Genomic DNA, 22,839 nt, shown 5'->3' with positions numbered 1-22,839 from the left:
TGAATCCCATAGAATTAAAACAAAAATATTATTGTTGCTATGGTTTTTGTTGTAGATATCTTTTGTGGTTGTTGTTTGTATTGAAAAAATGCTTAAATAAATTAAAACAAAACCAAACCAAAATACAATATAAGAAGTAAAAGAAGGAATGAAAGTATAATTAACGGTCAATATTAATATTTAGTGTAGACGCACTGTGGACCACTTGTATGAAGCACATGGATGGCTGGTAGTCTTCAGACGACAGTTGGGTAACCCCCTTGATTCTTGGTAGTGGTGCCTGCCCTGTGGAATGCCCTCCCAAGGCGTTGTGTTGTAAATTGTGCTTTTAATTCTGTTGGGAGCTGCCCAGAGTGGCTGGGGAAAACCAGCCAGATGGGTGGGGTATAAATAAATAAATAAATAAATAAATAAATAAATAAATAATAAAAATCATAATAATAAAAACCCAAAGGCGGTACCCAGCTGTCAGGTCATCAGTGTTGAAGTAAGTTTCACCTGCCAGGCTGGCTAATTTCTGTACATGCAATGGGGAGAATGACATCTTGCCCATTGCCTCAGGCTGTAAAATATATTGGGCTTGCCCTGTTCACTAAGAAGAAGATAGTAAAGATTTATTGCATTTCTTATGGCATTTGACTGGATGCTTATGACATTTGACTTTGTTTACAAATATGGACACTGAGCATAGGTGGAAGCACACAGCTTAATTGCTTCCTCACCTTGGAGAGACAGAGAGATTGAGACATTCTGCATTCCTAGATGCCTTTTTTTGGAGTTCACATAACTCAAAACTCAACTCTGTCTGTGCCTCTTCCCAGCTGAAGGCAACCCTGTATCGGGAAATTTTTTATGTCTAATGTTTTGCCATTTTTTACGTGTTGTAAGTTGCCCAGAGTGGCTGGGGAACCCAGCCAGATGGGGAGGGTACAAATAATAAAATTATTTTTAAAAATATTATTATTATTATCTCAAACTATTTATTTTTTGTCATTCCTTTCCACAAACACAGACTGTCATTGCATCATATTTAATTGTGGGCAGCGAGTGGGTGGGAGAGATGGTAATCCAACTACTATGAGTGGATTTCCTAGTTCCTCTATAATAATTTCCTGTAATTCCCCTAACAATAGATATAGCTGGCATATTTTGCCATGTGACTATAGAGGAACTCCAAGCTCTGAAGGGGGCACACGGAACAGCAGATTTAATTCCACATCTTTCGCGCAAAAATTGGACAGCGCATCTAAGCAACAGCCACCTTTTGTGTGGACTTTTTCCTCGGTCAAACGAATGTTCTCATTCCTGCATGCTAGTCTTGCACAGAAGCAGGGAGAATGCATGACCTTATCATCTCCATCAGTCCCAACTTGGGCTTTAAAAATTGCAATGGGGTGGTGAGGCATTTTCCCAGTCTCTCATTATGAAAAGGTAAAACCCTTGTCAACACTTCTTTCCATCTGAGGAAATTGTTGAGAGCCACGCTGAATGTCCAGTTTTCACAGGCATCTAGCTGTGTTTTGTGAGCGGAACAAAAAAGTTTTCAGATTTATGTTCAATGCTGGGCAGACCTGGCTCCCAATAAACTGTAACATTCAAGGTGCCCTGTGGGATCCATGTACTATTTTTTTTTTATGACAAACAGAGCGGGATAGAGGAGGATTTCATTTCCTTTGGTGGAAAATCAAAACAGCCCATGCCATGCAAGATTTACTGTATTTTTCCGTCTATAAGACACCCCCCTGTATAAGATGCTCCCTATTTTTGGAGACTTTAAGAAAATGGGGGGGAGATGGCCCCATTTATAAGACACCCCCTAATTTTTTACATTATTTTTTAGGAAGAAAACCTAGTCTTATACACGAAAAAATACGGTATATGTCGCCATATTTCTAGCATAGTCAGGAACTAGGCATTCATTTAAAAGCAAAATTCTAACTGATTTAGACTTTTATGAGCTTTCCTTGCCTTTCTTTAATTTTTAATTTTAGATTGTATGCTCCTCAAGGCAGGGGCGTAACATTTTCTTCTGCATTTGTGAAGCAAAATGTACATGGATGGTGCTATATCCATAACCATAATTTGCTGTGGAGATGTAGAAGCAGGCTGCTGTTTATGTTGCCACAGCTACACATGCACAAGTGTGATATTCTTGGCCGAAGACTCAATTTGGTCTTAATGATATTAGTTTTATTGCTTCCCCCTCTGGGTTATAATATGTAGGACTCTTTGAGGGATTGAATGCTCTGCTCTGGAAGTAGAGAATGCTTCTCAACCCAAGAGCTTTATTCCCTTTGGGGCGGCCCCTAAACAACCATGGGGCAGACTTTTGTAATATAGCACCCTGTGCAAGGCAAAAAAAATGGTGCCCCCAAATGGATCTTCTCAATTATGGGTCATCTCAATTCCCCCCCCCCGGCGCAGTGCCCTGTGTGTAGGAAGCTCCCATACTGCCCTAAATCTGGTGCTGTGCAACCGCATGCCATTTGTGGGTGGGGCCAGAGACAAAAGTGGTAGAACAACAAATGTTAGCTTTGCCTTTGTGCATTAGGCTAGCTTCTGCACATACAGTGGTACCTTGGTTCTCGAATGGCTAAGTTGTCAAGCAAATTGGCTCTCGAATGCTGCAAACCCGGAAGTAAGTGTTCTGGTTCATAGCTGTCAACCTTCTCTTTTTTGCGGGAAATTCCCTTATTCCAGCGCCGTTTCCTGCTGCTTCCCACTGCTATCCCGCATTGTTAGATATCCCGTAGACTGTCCCCGGGACAGGTGAGGCTGCTGATCCCTTATTTTCAAATCTGAAAGTTGACAGCTATGTTCTGGTTTGCGAATGTTTTTCAGAAGCTGAACATCCGACGCAGTTTCTGTTTGAGTGCAGGAAGCTCCTGCAGCCAATTGGAAGTCGCGCCTTGGTTTTTGAACAGTTTTGGGAGTCGAATGAACTCCCAGAATGGATTAAGTTGGAGAACCAAGGTACCACTGCACTCATAAATTCCTCTTTATTCTCCTCCACCCAGACAACTGGGAAAGAGGCATGATCAGACTTCAAGGTCAACGTTCCAACCAGGCAAAAACACCCAAGGAGGGCTCAAAGCAGGGTCATTGAGGGTCATGGCCTACAGGGAAGTGTGAGGAGCATCCCAAGGACAGATCCCATAGGTCTAAGGTTGCCCAGTCCCATTCGACCCATTGTTTATAGAGATTGTATTGTAGATTATCATGATGGTCAGTACAAGCATGTTATCTAATACTTAACTGTTCAAAATCTTCCCCAGCTACCCTTTGTAGAGGATGGGTACCATTTTTTCCACAATGGGATGTCCAAGGGTCGGAGGCGCCGCAGTCTTCAGCACCAGCTTCGCTTAGAAAAAGACCCCAGGGTAAGTTGTCTCTTAATGGTTTTCCATCTTATAGCCACAATTTGAAATCGAATGTTTGACATGTGCTATAAGGCAGTGAAAGATCCCCCTCTGTGCCCAAAGCCTTGATGAGCCACTGCCAATTTGAATGGATGGGTTAGAGTTAGGCAATTGGCCCATCAATATAAGGCAGCTTTACATGAAAAATATGGCATCACTTCCATGTGGAATATCGCCCTACATGTCAAATTCATGAATTATAGGGACAGAACTACCTAAATTGTACTACAGCAGCAAGAATGTTCCTTGCCCAAAAGTGGAAAGAAGCAGAAGTCCCAGTAAAGGAAGAATGGATACAAAAACTTATGGAATATGCAGAAATGGCAAAACTTACCAGAAGAATAAGAAATCAAGCTAGTGAACTTTTTATAAAAGAATGGAAATGGTTTATTGAATATTTACAGATAAACTGTAAACAGATAAAAACATTAGCAGGATTAGTGTAAAATATGTACTCATAAACCTGCAGTTTATGAGTACATATTTACAGTAGATAATTAAATGAGCAAATTAAATGAGGTTGGATATGCAGAAGACATTAAAAAATAAATTTAAGAAACCGCAGAAAGCGGGAAGGAAGTCAAATTTTGGAATGTCAAATTGATTGTAAAACTAATGAAATGTATAAATTTGAAAAGTATAAATAAAAAACTAAAAAAATAATAATTCAGGAAATCTGCTCCACAATCTACAAGAACTTCATCTATGTAAATATCCTCTTTCGTTTATGTCATTGATATCCTTCCTTTCCCTTCAAGGAGCTCAAGGCAACTTTCACGGTTATCTTTTCCTCCATTTTAACCTCACAACAAGCTTGTGAGGGTGATTCTGTTGAGAGCTGGCCAGGGGTCATCCACTGAGTTTCATGGCTGAGTGGGGTATTGAACTTGCATCTCTCCAGCCTAACACTGCAACCACTGCACCACATTGGCTCAGACTGTCTTGGTCTAAGAAAGCTGCCCTTTAATTGTGGTCATCTTGACAGTCTTAAGTAATTATCTCTACAAAGGTTCAAGCTGCGTAATGCTACACAATAACAAGATGATACTCCCTGGTATGCCCATTGTCAGAATGGCTCACTCATAGACAGAATGGTCATTAATGGGTTTGGAATCATTAATAGGATAGTTCAGAGGGTCATCGGCAAGCCAATTGCTACTCCAATTAAACAATTTCCTGTGTATGAATTGTTCCATGAGTCCACCTCATGGATTCAAAATGTGATTCGTGGCAGAATGCTCATGGGTTGGAAGATCATTGCGTGGACAGGCAGAGTCCCCCAGATCCCGGGCAGCCCCTCCCATCATGTGAAATAACAACTCAAGACAACGTGCTATGGGATTAAATTGGCCACAACTTTATTATATTTTAGATGTGGGTAGACCTTGGCTCAGGCTTTGGGCGTTATCCCTCCCCAGTCCCCAGCCGGGAACCTAGGGAACATCAGGGTTATCCAGTGTGTGTGTGTGTGTGTGTGTGGAGGGGTGGGCCGGCTCTGGAGAAGATATGTTCAAGCAGAGATGGTCGCCCCCGTTACTCCACCACAGGGGAGAGCAATGACAACCTCTTGGCGTACGGTCAAAGCCTCCCTTCAGAAACCCCTTTAACAGGGAACCCTGGTATCGCTGCTGCAAAGAGGAAGATAGACTAAAGGATTCCACCCAAGGCCTGATACCGCCAAAGTTGTGACATTTTGCTACGGGAAAGGCAAAACCTGCCAATGCAGGGGAATTCCTTTCCGGCCCTTTAACAGCGACCTTGATGTAGTAGGGTCCGCATACCTGTGAAGAAAAGTTAACCTGCAAAATAAGACTTAACTGAGGGTGGGTAGGGTGGGAGAAGCTCTGGAGCCAAGTGAGGATTCCCAGGTAAGATTGTGTGGGCAGGTAGTCCCTCCACTACCTGGCCTGGTCTCCTTGGCAACACTTCCCCCAGGCGGGATTGGACAACTAACTGAGGTAGGTGGAGACCTCCAGGTATCCCACCTGAGGGAAGGCGAATCCAAGCCTTTGTTGATGGAGCCGCTCCAGATCCAGGGGCTGCGTGCGTCCACGCAAAGGGTGCCCCCCATTTTATGTGGGGAGCGGTCACTATTGTAAAGAGAACAGGGTTTATACTAAAATAGCTTCCATAGAGTACAGTGATACCTCAGGTTACAGACGCTTCAGGTTACAGACTCCGCTAACCCAGAAATAGTAACTCAGGTTAAGAACTTTGCTTCAGGATGAGAACAGAAATCTCGCGGTGGCAGCGGGAGGCCCCATTAGCTAAAGTGGTATCTCGGGTTAAGAACAGTTTCAGGTTAAGAACAGACCTCCAGAATGGGGACTTCCGGAGGCGGCGCAAAACCGTGATGGCGGACCTCTTCGAGCTCTGAAGAGGGGCACCGCAGAAAAGGGTTGCTCGCGACGGCGCAGCGGCAACCCATCAAGATAAACCACGGGCAGAGTGAGTCCGTGGCCGTGGGACCCGGCGGGCACCTGGAGCGACCCCGAAATCACAAAAGGAACCCCGTAAGGGGCTCCGGAGTGAAGGAGGGGGAGCGGTGCTGTGGGTTCATCGCTCTTTCTGCGGAGGCGAAGCCGCGCGGCTGTCACGGATGAGCGCTGACCTTTCTTCCAAGAAACATCGGGCTGAAACATCAAACCCGTGAGTAAGGACCTAAGATTCTACAAATCAAATCGGAAAATTTGGCTAAAAACGGGAGACGAGAAAGAGGAAGTCCGTCTTCCGACACTGCTTTCAAGATCAAAGCAGACGGTCTAAAGAGCGGAAAGCGCTGTGAACAGGGAAGCTTTGAAGCTTTAAATCGGGACTTTCGTGCACATTTGAATTTTACTTTTAAAGAATAAATACAGCATAAAATTGACTTGGAGCGGACACCCCAAGGGCAAGGGAAGACTCTAACCCCAAATTCCCGGGTGGCCGGGTAAAGTTGTTTAAACTGCGGAACTGTTGCAAGCTTCCAGATACTTTTGTAACTGGATAGTGTAATTTTGAGCTCACCTAGCTGAAGTGGATACAATTGCAGGCACCTTGCTGGAACTTTGTTATATGTTTAAAAGGGCTCTGCAGGACCTTTCTTTTACCGTGCTGGAACTAATTTGCTTTTAAAATTGTTTTTAAAGTTGGAACAAAGAGACTTTAATTGCGGAAAGTTACCTTCTTCTTACTAAAACTTTGGTGGTACTCCCCCTAGAGGACATTGGGAATATAGAGGCCTGGGAAAGTTTCTCTGTTTACCTTCTCTCAATAGACTGTTTTTAATTCTGGACTTGCCTTTCCCATGGGATTACAACACTTGACCTTGAACGTTGACTGATGAGTGGCACAGGAAAGACAAGAGCAGCCAAAGCTAAGGAAGCTAAGGAGAAAGAGAAAGCAAAAAAGCAAGCACAGCTTTTGCAAACAACTTTAACTCAGGGACGTAGATTATCAGTTCCAGCTGTGCTTGCGACACAAAAAGTAGAAACCGAAAAGCCTGAAAAATCTGAAGAGGAAGATATGGCAGCAGGAGGAGCTGAGGCAGTACTGAAACAAGTTTTGGAACAATTGTCAGCAATAAATCAAAAAATTGATAACCAATCAACAAAAATTGACCAAGCAACATCCTCGATCCAGAAATTGACAGATCAGGTTTCCCAACATACCCAAGCAATTGAAAAATTGCAAGGAGCAACAGAAGAGAATCGTAAACTGGCAGGGGAAGCCGTTCAAATTGCAATATCAGCTAAAAAAGAAGTCGAGGAAGTTAAAGCGGAAGTCAAGCCTCTTCATAAACAGATAGGGGACCAACAAACCTATCTCTCGTTGGTGGAATTGAAAAATCGCGAGACCAACCTCAGACTAAGGGCAGTCCCAGAAATTGAACAAGAAGATTTGAAAGGACTTTTGACAACAGAGTTTACAAAGTTCTGGGACTTAAAAGAAGAAATTGATTTCAAAATTGTATCGGCTTTTCGGTTGGGAAGATTAGTAAGAAAAGATAGATCCAGAGACTGCTTAATAGCTTTGAGATCAAGGGAGGAGAGAGACAAAATACTAGGCCTACATTTCAAAAACTCAATTGTGATACAAGAGAAAAGGGTGGAAATTTACCGAGATATTCCTAAACAGTTATTGGACTTGAGAGCCACCTACTCAGATTTGGCTAAGTTGCTGAGACTCAACACAATTCCTTACAGGTGGGAGTTCCCACAAGGGCTATCATTCACTTACAAACAGAAGAAGGTTAAAATAAGATCACCAGAGGACTTACAAAAGTTCCAGCACGATCACGGAGAAGACCTCCAAAAAGAAGCAGCAGCTAATTGGCCTATACCCAACTCAGGTGGAGCAATACCTGCACCTTCGGAACCAGAGGAGAAAGAAGATACACCGCTCTAGGTGTAGCAGAATAGTTCAGGATGTCTCTGCGGCTACTCAGTTGGAATATAAATGGCGGAAATTCCCCGGAGAAAAGAAGGAGGTTATTTCACATATTGAAGAAAGAACAATTGGACATTATTTGCCTACAAGAAACCCATGTGACCAGGCTCCACAGGAAGGTTTTGGTAAATAAAAGATTAGGCCAAGAATTTATTTCGTCTGACAAAGTAAAGAAAAGAGGAGTGGTGATCTACGCTAAGGAGAGCCTGATACCCAAATTTCTATTTAAGGATGAACAAGGAAGAATTTTGGCAATTGAAATTCAAACCCAAGGAGAAAAAATATTGATATTAGGAATTTATGCCCCAAATGACGGGAAATCAGAATTTTTCAAGAAGCTGCATGAGACGTTGCTGGACTATCTGGATTATGCTAACATCATAATGATGGGAGATATGAATGGAGTGGTGTCTACACATATGGATAAGTCTTACAACCAAAACTTAACATCAGACGGCAGACTGCCCAAAACTTTTTTCGAACTGACTGACAATCTGGATTTGATCGACATATGGAGGACAAAGAACCCCCTAGGTAAAGAAGGAACTTTTTTCTCTGAGGCCCACCTGTCTTGGTCAAGGATCGACCAAATTTGGACCTCCAGGGGGCTGGCACCCAAGACTAAAAAGGTGGAAATCTGCCCAAAAACATGCTCCGACCACAACGCCTTGAAAATAGAACTTAGATTAACTCAACCCGGTTCCTTCAGATGGAGAATGAATGACACACTACTAAGAGATCAAGAGATTGTGAAAAAGGCCCAAAAAACATTAAAGGACTATTTTGAGATAAATCTGAATACTACAGTTGAAAAAAGAACGATCTGGGACGCAAGCAAAGCTTTTATGAGAGGGTTTCTGATACAACAGAATTCAATCAAGAAAAAACTCTGGAACGGAAAGAAGGACAAAATATTGGAGAAAATACACCAAGGAGAAAAAAAACTGAGAACCAAACCAAAGTCCAAGGAGGTGCTGAGAGAAATTAAATTCCACCAAGCAGAATACTCAAAATTGATTAATCAGGAGATTGAATGGAAAATAAAACAGATGAAGCAAAGATCTTTTGAATCAGCAAATAAATGTGGAAAGCTGCTAGCTTGGCAGCTGAAAAAAAGACAAAAGCTAAACACGATAACAAATCTAGAGATTGATGGAAGGATCGTACAGAAACCAGAAGAAATTAGGAGGTGCTTCCACAGATACTTCAAAGAACTGTATGCACAGGGGCCCCAGAAAGAATCAGAGATAGATCAATTTTTAAAGATAAATGGACTATCAAAAATAACTCAAGATAAAAGATCAATCTTGAACTCTACAATAACCTCACAGGAAATTGAAGGTGCCATTCAGAATATGCAACTAGGCAAATCTCCAGGCCCGGATGGACTTACCTCCAAATATTACAAGGTTCTGAAGGACTATTTGATACAACCTTTGTTGGAGGTATGTAACCAGATTATGGATGGGAAGAGGGCACCAGAAACGTGGAAAGAAGCCTTCATCACATTGATACCTAAGTCAGAATCTGAAAAGACTCAGCTTAAAAACTACCGTCCCATCTCACTCCTAAATGTGGATTACAAAATATTTGCAGACATTTTGGCAAATAGACTTAAAAAAGTCTTAAATGAAGTAATTCATAAAGACCAAGCTGGCTTTCTCCCTGGTAGACATTTATATGAGAACACTAGAAACATCATTGACATTTTAGAACTTTTGCAGACAAACAGGAACACAAGGGCGGTGTTAATCTTTATTGATGCGGAGAAAGCATTTGACAACATATCTTGGATGTTTATGAAGAAGAACTTGGAAGGGATGGGAGTGGGACGGGGGTTTGAGAATGGATTACATGCAATCTATTCAGAACAAAAAGCTAAATTAATAGTGAACAATGTGGTGACGGAGGAATTTAAAATTGAAAAAGGGACACGACAAGGGTGCCCTCTATCCCCTCTGTTATTTATTTCAGTCCTGGAGGTGCTATTGAATATGATCAGAGAGGACCGGTTGGTACAAGGGATAGAGGTCGGAGTGAAACAATATAAACTGAAAGCTTTTGCAGATGACCTAGTTTTGACACTGCAGGAGCCAGAATCCAGTACAAAAAGAGTTCTCGAACTTATATCTGAATTTGGTCGGGTGGCGGGATTTAGGTTGAATAAACAAAAAACTAAGGTTCTGACCAAAAATTTAACAATTACAGAAACAGAGGGGTTTCAGAGAGAAACAGAACTGAATGTGGTTAAAAAAGTGAAATACCTTGGGATCTATTTGTCCTCCAAGAATTTGAATTTATTTAAGGATAATTATGAGAAATGTTGGTTGGAAGTTAAAAAGGATTTAGAAATTTGGTCAAGATTGAAACTTTCCTTGTTGGGAAGAATTGCAGCTATAAAAATGAATGTGTTGCCGAAAATGTTATTTTTGTTTCAAACCTTACAGATCGTGGACAGAGTGGATTGCTTTGGAAAATGGCAGAAGGATATATCTAGATTTATCTGGCAGGGCAAAAAGCCCCGAATAAAGTTTAAAATATTAACAGATTCGAAAGAAAGAGGGGGGTTTGCCCTGCCGGACTTGAGGTTGTATTATGAAGCTGCAGCCTTCTGCTGGTTGAAAGATTGGTTTTTGTTGGAAAACACCGATGTCCTAGATCTGGAAGGTTTTAATAATGCTTTTGGATGGCACGCATACCTATGGTACGACAAGGTTAAAGCACATAAATTGTTTAAAAGCCACATTGTCAGAAAAGCAATTTTTGCAGTCTGGATGAAATATAAAGACTTACTAGAGAGTAAAACTCCGAGGTGGCTATCACCAGTGGAGGCCAAGGCCCGAAAAAGACCCAATATGGAGGCCTATTGGCCGAAATATTGGGAATTGACTGAAAAAATTGGAGACAATTGGAAGTTGCAGAGCCAGGACAAACTAAAAAATAAGGTGCGAGATTGGCTACATTATGCTCAAATTCAAGAGGTTTTCAAAATGGACAAAAAAGTTGGTTTCCAGGTGGAAAAGTCGAAACTAGAGACAGAATTGTTAGAACCAAAGACAAAGCTGTTATCTAGAATGTATAACTTGCTGCTTATGTGGAATTTACAGGATGAGACAGTTAAATCTGCTATGATTAAATGGGCACAGGATGTTGGACACAACATTATGTTTGAAGACTGGGAAAGGTTATGGAACACCGGAATGAAATTCACGGCCAGTACGGCCTTGAAGGAAAACATTATGAAAATGATATACCGGTGGTACATGACCCCAGTCAAGTTAGCTAAGATACATCACCTGTCTGACAATAAATGTTGGAAGTGTAAGGAAGCAGAGGGGACTTTCTTTCACCTCTGGTGGACATGCCCAAAGGTTAAGGCTTTCTGGGAAATGATTTACAATGAGTTGAAAAAGGTATTTAGGTATACCTTTCCCAAGAAACCAGAGGCCTTCCTGTTGGGCATGGTAGACCAGAAAGTGTTAAAGAAGGACAGAACTTTGTTTATGTATGCTAGTACAGCAGCAAGAATACTCATCGCAAAGAACTGGAAGACACAAGATTTACCCACGCTGGAGGAATGGCAGATGCAGTTGATGGACTACATGGAGATAGCTGAACTGACCGGCAGAATCCGAGATTTGGATGTAGAAACAATTGAGGTGGACTGGAAAAAGTTTAAAGACTACTTGCAAAAGTATTACAAACTGTATGAATCTTAAGACGGTGCATGATTTGGAAATGATACGCTTTAGCAATTATGATTAAGTAAATAGTAAACTAAGTGATAAAAGAGAAAAGGAGATAATATGAAATTGAACATGTTACGTTTATTTTAAAGGTATAAAAATTGTGACATAATACATTGAATATAGATACATAACATGTAAAAGTTACAATAAGGTATGACATAAGGTAACAAATTGCTGACATTGTTAATATAAAGAACGCAGAATCGGAAGGGGTGGGGAAGTCCAAGTTGGGATTTTTGTTAAAAAAAAAAAAAATGGTTTCTTGTAAACTCCTTATTTGTTTGTAATGTATAAAATTTGGAAAGAAACGTAATAAAAAATATTATAAAAAAAAAAAAAAAAGAACAGACCTCCAGAATGAATTAAGTTCTTAACCCGAGGTACCACTGTAGATCTGAAGACTCACTTCTCTCTCCCTGGGAATGAACATGTGTAAAGGAATTGAGAGTGAATTGTGAAGGGTAGCTCAGCATAGCATTTGTCCCTTAAAGAATCTCCCAAACAGGAGTCACTGATTCTATTTTCACATACCCGTTTTTCTTTTGTAACAATTTACTATTTCATTATCACTTGGTCATCTGTTTAAAGATTTGATTGGAGCACAATTAAATTAATTAATTCCAGAAAAAGGAGAGCCACTAGTAAAACAAAATATTCTCACGTATGGTTATTTATGTTAGGTCATTCAAGATCTAGAGCTGATCTTTATTAGATAGGTTCTGATGTCTGCAGCTTGGTCTGCATATATTCGCACAGATTAGTTAGCTCCTTTGAATTGTATAATTTGAACAATCATAAAATTGTAGAGTTGGAAGGGACCACAAGGATCATCTAATCAACCCCCTGCAATGGCAGAATCTTTTGCCCAACAGGGAGCTTGAACCCACAACCATGAGATTTTTAATCTCCTCTCACCAACTGCTCTACCAGCCTAAGCCCCTGGCAGTCAATTAAATTCATTAATTCCAGATAAAGAAAAGCCACAGATAAATTGGCTTAAATGCAGGTATGCTTGATAGCAACAGGGCATGTTTTAATGAAGCCTGCATCCTTTCTCAAGAACATATGCAATTTCAAGATTGAAAAATAAATATAAAATTGTACCAGGTTGTTTTTTGTTTTTTTTACCCCTCTTCAGAGACAGGCTGAAATATCTCTGAGGAGGTCAGGGATATAATAGCTGGAATAGTGACTTTGTCGGATCTCTGTGAGTTTGAGACATAGAAATTTTTCTCTTGCATTTCTTCCAACACAATTACGTGGAGAAGAAGAAAGCATAAAATAAATGATGCGTACAGAGAAAAGGTCCGTAGGGCCATGATGGAACTGGATTCATAATTTACACATGATACTTCCATGGGAAGAAAAAGAAAAAGAAGCTAATAATCAGTGCCGAAGCTGAAACAGGGAATAAATGAAGGCTAGAAAGTTACACTATTGCACTTCTTCAGCAGCGAAGCACAGTGAGACCCAGCCTGCATAGCACTGATTTATACAGCTTTAATATTGGACTAGACAGGAGAAGATAATTCTATTCCTTTTACAATAACCAAAAGCCATTATTGGAGGCGAAGAGCTAAATATCACCTGGCATTTCTATTCCTGTGAGGAGTTAGAGAAAATGAAAATACAACAAAATACACAAAGAACCACCAGCTTCCGTAGAGGATTCTTAACAAGAGTGGTTTTCTGTTGCTCCAGGCCATTTGATCCTGTATGCTACAAGATCAATTGTTCATTTTCTTCCTTGGCTTGTCCATTACTGGTGTGCCTCCTCCTGCGCCTTTTCTCCAAATTTCTTTTCCAGGAAACCCACAATGACCCGGCTGCTCTGCCTGAAAATGTATCATAACTAAAAAGCTACAGTTCCAAAGACCTCCTTTTGCGCAATGGATCTTGATGGAGCTGTGTGGCCCAGAGTGCATCTAATGTCTCTAGGGCTGGGGGAGAAATAATAATAATAATAAATATTTTTTATATCCTGCCCTCCCCAGCCAAAGCTGGGCTCAGAGCGGCTAACAACAGTAAAATGATAAAACATTCTAAAATCATTTCATTATGAAATTAATTCAAATCAGATTAATGGCAACCATTGGGCTAGAGTTCTGTGAGGATTACCAAAGGGGGGATTCAGGCTGTGCCCTGGCCCAAGGCCTGGTGGAACAGCTCTGTCTTGCAGGCCCTGCGGAAAGATGTCAAGTCCCGCAGGGCCCTAGTCTCTTGTGACAGAGTGTTCCACCAGATCGGAGCCACAGCCGAAAAAGCCCTGGCTCTGGTTGAGGCCAGCCTAACCTCTCTGTGGCCTGGGACCTCCAATATGTTTTTGTTTGAAGACCATAAGTTCCTTTGTGGGACATATAAGGAGAGACGGTCCCAGATTGCATTGGGAGGTGAACCTACCATTCTCTCACATTCGGAAACAACGCAAGAACTGAAACACAGTCAATCCTTTGAAATTAGGACTTTGAATGAATTTTGCAATGCAGTTCTCCAGCCAGGTTGTGTGTCCAAAAACACAGAAACTGGGGCGAGGTGCAGCACTGGATTTAGGGCAGTGTGAGTGCAAAATTTAGAAGATCCACACTTGAGAAGATCCATTTGGGGGTGCCAAATTTGGCCTTGCACAGGGCACCCTATGACAAAGGTTTACTAAAGTCCGCTCCTGAAGGTGTGCATTAAAAAAATGCATACACTCATGAAAATTATAAACAAAGATGAAAGTAAGGAAAGTTGCCAAAATGTGTATATCAGGCCAAAGTTGCATACAGATGTTTATATTAGGGAAAATTTGCAGTAAAACGCTGGTGGATATTCATGAGAACTTTTTAAAAAAACAAAACAAAAACAAATTTCCAACTAAGCTGCCCATGGATTTCCTTTAAGAGTTCCCTAAGGAGAGTTTCCCTCTCATTAGCTGCTTCCACAGAGCCCTCAAGCTGCTATTAAAACTGGGTTTTAAAACTGGTGTGGGTTAGGGCATCAATCTTGTATGCACCATTACCTGGGGAAAAGTTTCACTGAATTCAGTAGGACTCATTTTTTTAGTGGCCCTGTATAGGATTGTGCTATCCCCAAGTCAAGGCAAAAGATAGTCAAATTTAGCAATCTTTTGGGTGCTAGCAATCTGTTGGAGCGAACAGATTGTCACAGTTTAACTAGCGGTCAGCAGCTAAACACACAGTAGATTTCATTTTGCTTCTGCATATTGTGCTCCAAAATTATTCTATATTTATTTGCTTATTTATTGAATTGATATCCTACTCTGCATCCTGAATGAGTCCAGGGCAATGGATGTTCATGAAGCATATCCCTGTGAAGAACATGATGCTTAGATTAGTAGAATTCTAAAGCAAAATTTCTGCAGTTATGTTAGGTCATTCAAGATCCCGAGTTGATTTTTATTGCATAAATTCTGACACCTGCAGCTTCGTCTGCATACGTTCTCACAGATTAGTTCTCTCATTTGAATTGTATAATTTTAACAATTGCAGAGTTGGAAGGGGCCACAATCTTTTGCCCAACATGGGGCTTGAACTTACGGCCCTGAGATTAAGAGTCCCATGTTCTACCAACTGAGCTATTCCAGCCTAAGCCCCTGGCGGTCTCTGTGTTAAAAATATAGCAATCATCCACTTAAAGTTGTTTCATGCATGGCACAAGGTCTGCTTGCACAATGGGGCACCTCCCCCCATTCCACACCCCCTAAATCTTCTCAGGGAAACCCCACAACAGAGGGGGGAAAGTTCTGTTATGCAAATAGATCTTATTCTTAGGCACTTACTCCATTTAGGACTACACTGAATTCCATCCTTCAGTTTTCCTTGTGAGTAGCATGTTAGAAGGACCAGTAAGAGTGACATTTGTGTGTGTGTGTGTGTGTGTGTGTGTGTGTGTGTGAATTCAGAATCTGTCTTCTGCTAAATGAATTGGAATATAATTCAAACAGTTGTAGAAACAATAGTTAGCAGGCTGATCTTGCATGTGTATCAAGCATCCATAGGGGAATAACCAGGATATACAAATAGCAAGTTTGGATTATTAAGCTAAAGAATTCCAGTAACAAGAGCCCTTCTTGTCATTTTCTTATTTTTCAGTGCTTTGAGATCTTTAAAGTGACTCAGCATAAACTCCCTCCAATAGGAAAGGAGCTACAATTTGATTGCATAGAGATGTTTTTGCCCAAATAACCCTCCACCCGTACTTAAGTGTAAAATGGAAAAAAAACCCTGTTTTTTAATACACACTCTTTGAGCTAGGATGGCTCGGAAACAGTCTCCTGCTGAGGCACGCTCCGTTTTGTATTGTTACATGATTGCAGTGCGTACACAAAAGTTAACAATGTGCAAATGTGTTTAAAATTGCTTTTTTATGATGTTGTGGTGTGTGTGGATGGAAAACACAATCTTCCCGGAAATAGCTGAGAAGTGAATGTCAATTTGAAAGACCTTCGGAACCTAGGAGTCTGCCTTGTGCCAAGTTCAGACCATTCATTATAGACACAATGGCTAGCGGTGGTTTTTCAGGGCTTCAGAACCTATCTGGAGATGCTGAGGACTGAACCAGAGATCTTCTGCACGCAAAGCAGACACTGTGCCACTGAATTATGGTCCTTCTTTGTGCCTCACAGAAGATCGTTCTCTTTTTAGTAAGCTGAAGTCAGTTTTTTCATAAACAGCTTTCCCATTCCTCCTTGTTGTTGTTTAGTCGTTTAGTCGTGTCCAACTCTTTGTGACCCCATGGACCAGAGCACGCCAGGCACTTCTGTCTCCCACTGCCTCCCGCAGTTTGGTCAAACTCATGCTGGTAACTTCGAGAACACTGTCCAACCATCTCGTCCTCTGTCATCCCCTTCTCCTTGTGCCCTCAATCTTTCCCAGCATCAGAGTCTTTTCCAGGGAGTCTTCTCTTCTCATGAGGTGGCCAAAATATTGGAGCCTCAGCTTCATGATCTGTCCTTCCAGTGAGCACTCAGGGATGATTTCCTTAAGAATGGATAGGTTTTATCTTCTTGCAGTCCATGGGACTCTCAAGAGTCTCCTCCAGCACCATAATTCAAAAGCATCAATTCTTTGGCGATCAGCCTTCTTTATGGTCTAGCTCTCACTTCCACACATCACTACTGGGAAAACCATAGCTTTAACTATACGGACCTTTGTTGGCAAGGTGATGTCTCTGCTTTTTATGATGCTGTCTAGGTTTGTCATTGCTTTTCTCCCAAGAAGCAGGCGTCTTTTAATTTTGTGGCTGCTGTCACCACCTGCAGTGATCATGGAGCCCAAGAAAGTAAAATCTCTCACTGCCTCCATTTCTTCCCCTTCTATTTGCCAGGAGGTGATGGGACCGTTTTTTTGATGTTGAGCTTCAGACCATATTTTGCGCTCTCCTCTTTCACTCTCATTAAAAGGTTCTTTAATTCCTCCTCACTTTCTGCCATCAAGGTTGTGTCATCTGCATATCTGAGGTTGCTGATATTTCTTCTGGCAATCTTAATTCTGGCTAGGGATTCATCCAGCCGAGCCTTTCGCACGATGAATTCTGCATATAAGTTAAATAAGCAGGGAGACAATATACAGCCTTGTTGTACTCCTTTCCCAATTTTGAACTAATCAGTTGTTCCACATAGCTTCTTGTCCCACATAAAGATTTCTCAGGAGACAGATTTCTCCTAGCCATAGGCAAAGAAAGAGTCTTATGCCGACATTCCGCATGTGTGTGCAGATGAAAGCCCGCATCTGTGTGCATGTGTTGGGATTGTGTCTGTCGACTTCCACATTGGAAATTCACCAGTTCAGGAGATGATCCATGCAAAACATCCCAATACCATAGCTGTCTACTTTTCCCTTTTCTTGTGAGGAATTCTATTCAGAATAAGGGAATTTCCCTTAAAAAAGGGGAAAAGTTGACAGCTATGCCCAATATGCATTGGCTCAGCACATGCAATCTGCAACGTTGACTTTTCCGCTTTTCAGTTCACATGAATCTAAGTGCATTTTGGGAGGTATAAGTCTAGTTCCGTGTGCTGCTCTGGTTCGCCAGAAGCAGCTTAGTCATGCTGGCCACATGACCGGCTGCCTCAGCCAATAAAGCGAGATGAGCGCCGCAACCCCAGAGTCGTCCGCGACTGGACCTAATGGTCAGGGGTCCCTTTACCTTATGTCTAGTTCAGGTATGGACTGATCAATCTATTGACAACTTATGTGCATCAATCTGCAAAGGTAAAAGTTAAAAGACCCTTAAACATTTAAGTCCAGTCAAAGGCAACTATGGGGTTGCGGTGCTCATCTTGCTTTCAGGCTGAGGGAGCCGGCGTTTGTCTACAGACAGCTTTCTGTGTCACGTGGCCAGCATGATTAAACCGCTTCTGGCACAATGAGAGACCGTAATGGAAACCAGAGTGCATGGAAACACCGTTTACCTTCCCGCCGAAGTGGTACCTATTTATCTACTTATACTGGTGTGCTTTCAAACTGCTAGGTTGGCAGGAGCTGGGACAGAGCAACAGGAACTCACCCTGTCACGGGATTTGAACCGCCAACCTTCTGATCAGCAAGCCCAAGAGGCTTAGTGGTTTAGACCACAGCACCACCCGCATCTCCCCCCCCAAAAAAAACACAGATAAAAATTCATGCTATATTTAATGCTTTTAAAATACAAAATATGCATTTATGCATGCGTTTTACCAAGAAAGATTTCTACCCATTTTATCCTAAAATGCACAGGTTTGTACAGTGGACGCTCGGGTGGCGAATGTGATCTGTGCGGGAGGCACAGATTGAGATTTGGCACTTCTGCACCAAATACAGCCATACTGTGCTGGTCCCGTTGGTTACCTGAGAGGCAAGGTCCAAGTCTGGTCCGTGGTCAAAGGTGCAACATGGAGGCAGTCCGTAGTAGCTGAAGCTGGGTGCAGGGCAGGGAGTCAGGTGAAGCCAGGACAGGCTTGCAAGCAGGGAGCCAGGGTGGGTCAGGAGCTCAGGCAGGAAAGCAGGACAGGGTTCAGGCAGGAACTAGCAACCAACCATGTTGCTCCCGCAACTTGGGACTGGGGCTGGCCAGCTTTTATCTGCCCCAAGGCATAGGGTGGCCCCAATCCTCTGGTGACTCGCCTCTCCTGGCCTGGAGGTGAGCACTCCTCCTGCGGGAACTTAGTTCCCTCCACCTCTCTGCCCTGAGCCTCTGCAGCTCAGGAGAGGCTGGAGGGTTACCGGACCCAGAGGCAACCTCAGCTGCCTCCGACGGGGCTGAGAGTGGAGCACCTGCAGGCAATGGGTCCTCCATCACCTCAGGAGCCAGAGCAGACTCAGCTGATGCCTGCACCGGAGGATCCAGCACAGGTGAGGACCCTTCAGGCTCATGCCCCAGCCCTGGCTTAACTGGTTCTGGAGGCGGGGACTCCTGTGCAGGCTGGGATCCCTCAGGTTCAGCATCTGAGTCCGAATCCCAGGCCATCACACATACTTAGCAAACAATTGCTGCTTCCCCGGATCATTAGTTTTATTTATCCCCCCCCCATGTCAAGGTATTGTTTTGTTTTTGTAATTTAAATGGTACATTTTGGGAATGAGGTCTGAACTATAACCAAAGACAGATCTCGCTAGGATGGCTCAACTCACAGTGATCACAGGCAGGCGTGACTTGGAGCTCATTTCCACCTAGTGCTGAATAGCGGCACAAACTGTACACTGGGGCAAGCCTAAAAAGAGAGAATTAAGCAGTAAAGTAATTGAAATCAATATTGAATAAGGGTGTGGGAGCCAAGCTATGTGCTGAACAGTCTTGCTTGCCTATAGATCAGAAAGCCAAGCCTTGTGCTGTGGTATAACGTTTACTGCTAGCCTACTGATCAAATCAAAACTTGTTTCGTTGTCATATTTGTTATGTCGACAGTGCACAATGCGTTCAGAGGGAAAGGTGTGTCATTTTGCTGCCACTGGAGTGCAGTGTATCTGAGCCTCCATTTCTGTGGTGTTTTGTTTATTTCCCCTTTTCTCTTAGGTACCTTTTCTGTTAGCAACATGTTCCATTTGTAGTCTTAAAGAACTGCGGTTCGAGCCCTTATCGCCCAATTTCCCTCTGCAATTAGCATTTATTTTCCCCACAAAGCTCAGGGCGATGGTGGCCTGCCTGCGACGTTTTTGGAAAGTCGGGTTCTCGACGTGTAGAAAGTAGAGATTCCTCCACAGTTGCAGCGCATTGGGTCTGTTATGAAATGTACTTGTCAGAAAGGAAAGGGATATGAGCTCCAGGAGTATACCTTGGTAATATAGTGCCCTGTGCAAAGCCAAAATTTGACACCCCCAGCCCTTGAGGTTACCCACCCCCAAAGCTGGGTAAGAGAGGCATGGGCTTTGGGAAGGAGATGTGAGGTTCTGGCAGGGTCCTTCCTCTAGAGCAGTGTTTCTCAAGCTGTGGGTCCCCAGATGTTGTTGGACTACAACTCCCATCATCCCTGACCACTGGTCATGCTGGCTAGGAATGATGGGAGTTGTAGTCCAACAACATCTAGGGACCCACAGCTTGAGAAACACTGCTCTAGAGCATGGGTAGGCAAACTAAGACCCGGGGACAGGATCCGACCCAATCGCCTTCTAAATCTGGCCCACGGATGGCCCGGGAATCAGCGTGTTTTTACATGAGTATAATATGTCCTTTTATTTAAAATGCATCTCTGGGTTATTTGTGTGGCCTGCCTGGTGTTTTTACATGAGAAGAATGTGTGCTTTTATTTAAAATGCATCTCTGGGTTATTTGTGTGGCCTGCCTGGTGTTTTTACATAAGTAGAATGTGTCCTTTTATTTAAAATGCATCTCTGGGTTATTTGTGTGGCCTGCCTGGTGTTTTTACATGAGAAGAATATGTGCTTTTATTTAAAATGCACCTCTGGGTTATTTGTGGGGCATAGGAATTCATTCTTTTTTCTTTTCTTTTTCAAAATATAGTCCGGCCCCCCACAAGGTCTGAGGGAAAGTGGGACACCCTCCTGCTGAAAACGTTTGCTGACCCCTGCCCTAGAGCTTGCATAAGAGCTGTTGCTTCAGCTGGAGGCTCCACCCCTTCCTGGTTCTCAATTAGACCCTATCTGAGCAGGTGTTCCCAGGTGCTTCTCCTTTTTCCTGAATAGTCCCATAAGTAGCTAGCCGGACATTTTGGCAGTTGCTCTAAAGTTCCTGCCTGGTTCATCATCTCCGCTGCTTCTGCGGCCCTGAAGGAGGCGAGAGGTGTCTGAAAGCTGGCTAGGAACCCAGACAGTTTGTGTGGAGACCCCCACAGTCCCAGACCAGGAGAGTTCAAGGACTCAGCTTCTTGTTGTTGTTTAGTCATTTAGTTGTGTCCGACTCTTCATGACCCCATGGACCAGAGCATGCCAGGCACTCCTGTCTTCCACTGCCTCCCGCAGTTTGGTCAAACTCATGCTGGTAGCTTCAAGAACACTGTCCAACCATCTCGTCCTCTGTCGTCCCCTTCTCCTTGTGCCCTCCATCTTTCCCAATATCAGGGTCTTTTCCAGGGATTCTTCTCATCTCATGAGGTGGCCAAAGTATTGGAGCCTCAGCTTCACGATCTGTCCTTCCAGTGAGCACTCAGGGCTGATTTCCTTAAGAATGGATAGGTTTTATCTTCTTGCAGTCCATGGGACTCTCAAGAGTCTCCTCCAGCACCATAATTCAAAAGCACCAATTCTTCAGCGATCAGCTTTCTTTATGGTCCAGCTCTCACTTCCATACATCACTACTGGGAAGACCATAGCTTTAACTATACGGACCTTTGTTGGCAAGGTGATGTCTCTGCTTTTTATGATGCTGTCTAGGTTTGTCATTGTTTTTCTCCCAAGAAGCAGGTGTCTTTTAATTTTGTGACTGCTGTCACCATCTGCAGTGATCATGGAGCCCAAGAAAGTAAAATCTCTCACTGCCTCCATTTCTTCCCCTTCTATTTGCCAGGTGATGGGCCCAGTGGCCATGATCTTCGTTTTTTTGATGTTGAGCTTCAGACCATATTTTGCGCTCTTCTCTTTCACCCTCATTAAAAGGTTCTTTAATTCCTCCTCACTTTCTGCCATCAATGTTGTGTCACCTGCATATCTGAGGTTGTTGATATTTCTTCCGGCAATCTTAATTCTGGCTTGGGATTCATCCAGCCCAGCCTTTCGTATGATGAATTCTGCATATAAGTTAAATAAGCAGGGAGACAATAGCTAGCCGGGCATTTTAGCAGCTGCTCTAAAGTTCCTGCCTGGTTCATCATCTTCTCTGCTCCTGCGGCCCTGAAGGAGGCGAGGGGTATCTGAAAGCTGGCCAGGAACCCAGACAGTTTGTGTGGGGACATCCCAGACCAGGAGAGTCCAGGGACTCAGCTACATATACAGCTGCAAATCAAACATTGTGTGTTTTAAGTGCAGTATACGATGTGACACTAGATGGCGATGGTGAGCCTTATGGAAAATTCAATGAATTTTTAAAAACGCTTTTTTAACAAAAGCATTTTCAGAACATATATATGTGTATAGATTCCACCCAAGTCTGGTGGCTTCTTGGGATAAGTGGCAGGAGGTAGATCTGCTGGAAGGTCTTGCTTCACCAGCTCCTTGATTGAAGAAACATCAGGTTCAAGGTCTGGGAGGGTGAGCCATCGCTGGTAGTGATCTGGGACACCATCGCTGGTAGTGATCTGGGATTGCTTCAAAGCTTTCACTGGTATAGAAGAGCTACGTGTGGCTCAAGACTCTGTGCTGCCCCTGCAGGCCTCAAGCAGCTTTTGGCAATATGTGGTGATAAGTATTTCACATTTGATCATATCTGGGAGCTGGCATGGTTAAGGGGGAAAATACATTTAGTATATGGTTACAGTTGCTGTACATATGCCCTGATTTCATTTCAAGCTCAGGCCCTAAAATAGTCAGAAATTCAAATTAAGCTCTGGATCGAGTAATTATTGCTAGTAAGCATCATAGAGATTATTTTGTTGTCAGGTGCACTGACTAGTGTGGGAAAGCTTGACAGCACAGTCTTAACTTCACACCATACAATCAGCATGCAAAGTGTTTTTGTTTGTGCTGCTCTGAATCTCAATATTTAACGTTTACCTTCCTTTTGCATGGAACGGGGAATGCATTAGTCAGCGTGTGACTTATTTCTGCTTAGCATTGTCATGAAGCTGATGGGAGAACAAGAGAGAGAGAAAAAAACCCTTCAAACTGCAGCCACAATCTGAATTTGAAATGTTGCGGACCTGACCTAAATAC

At 42.8% G+C, this 22,839-nt stretch overlaps 1 protein-coding gene across 1 annotated transcript in view; it reads left to right on the top strand.

Annotated features, from left to right (window-relative positions):
- PCSK2 (proprotein convertase subtilisin/kexin type 2) overlaps positions 1-22,839 on the top strand; it is a 131,646-nt gene that overhangs the window by 28,118 nt on the left and 80,689 nt on the right. The window contains exon 2 of the mRNA XM_053380569.1: positions 3,276-3,380. Coding sequence (XP_053236544.1) covers positions 3,276-3,380 — 105 coding nt within the window. The remainder of the gene's footprint in view (positions 1-3,275; positions 3,381-22,839) is intronic.

Source organism: Podarcis raffonei, chromosome 3 (genome assembly GCF_027172205.1).
Source record: "Podarcis raffonei isolate rPodRaf1 chromosome 3, rPodRaf1.pri, whole genome shotgun sequence".
In the NCBI taxonomy this organism is placed as follows: Eukaryota; Metazoa; Chordata; class Lepidosauria; order Squamata; family Lacertidae; genus Podarcis; species Podarcis raffonei.
The sequence above is the reverse complement of the archived record's forward strand: the minus strand, read 5'-3'. Positions and strand labels throughout refer to the sequence as shown.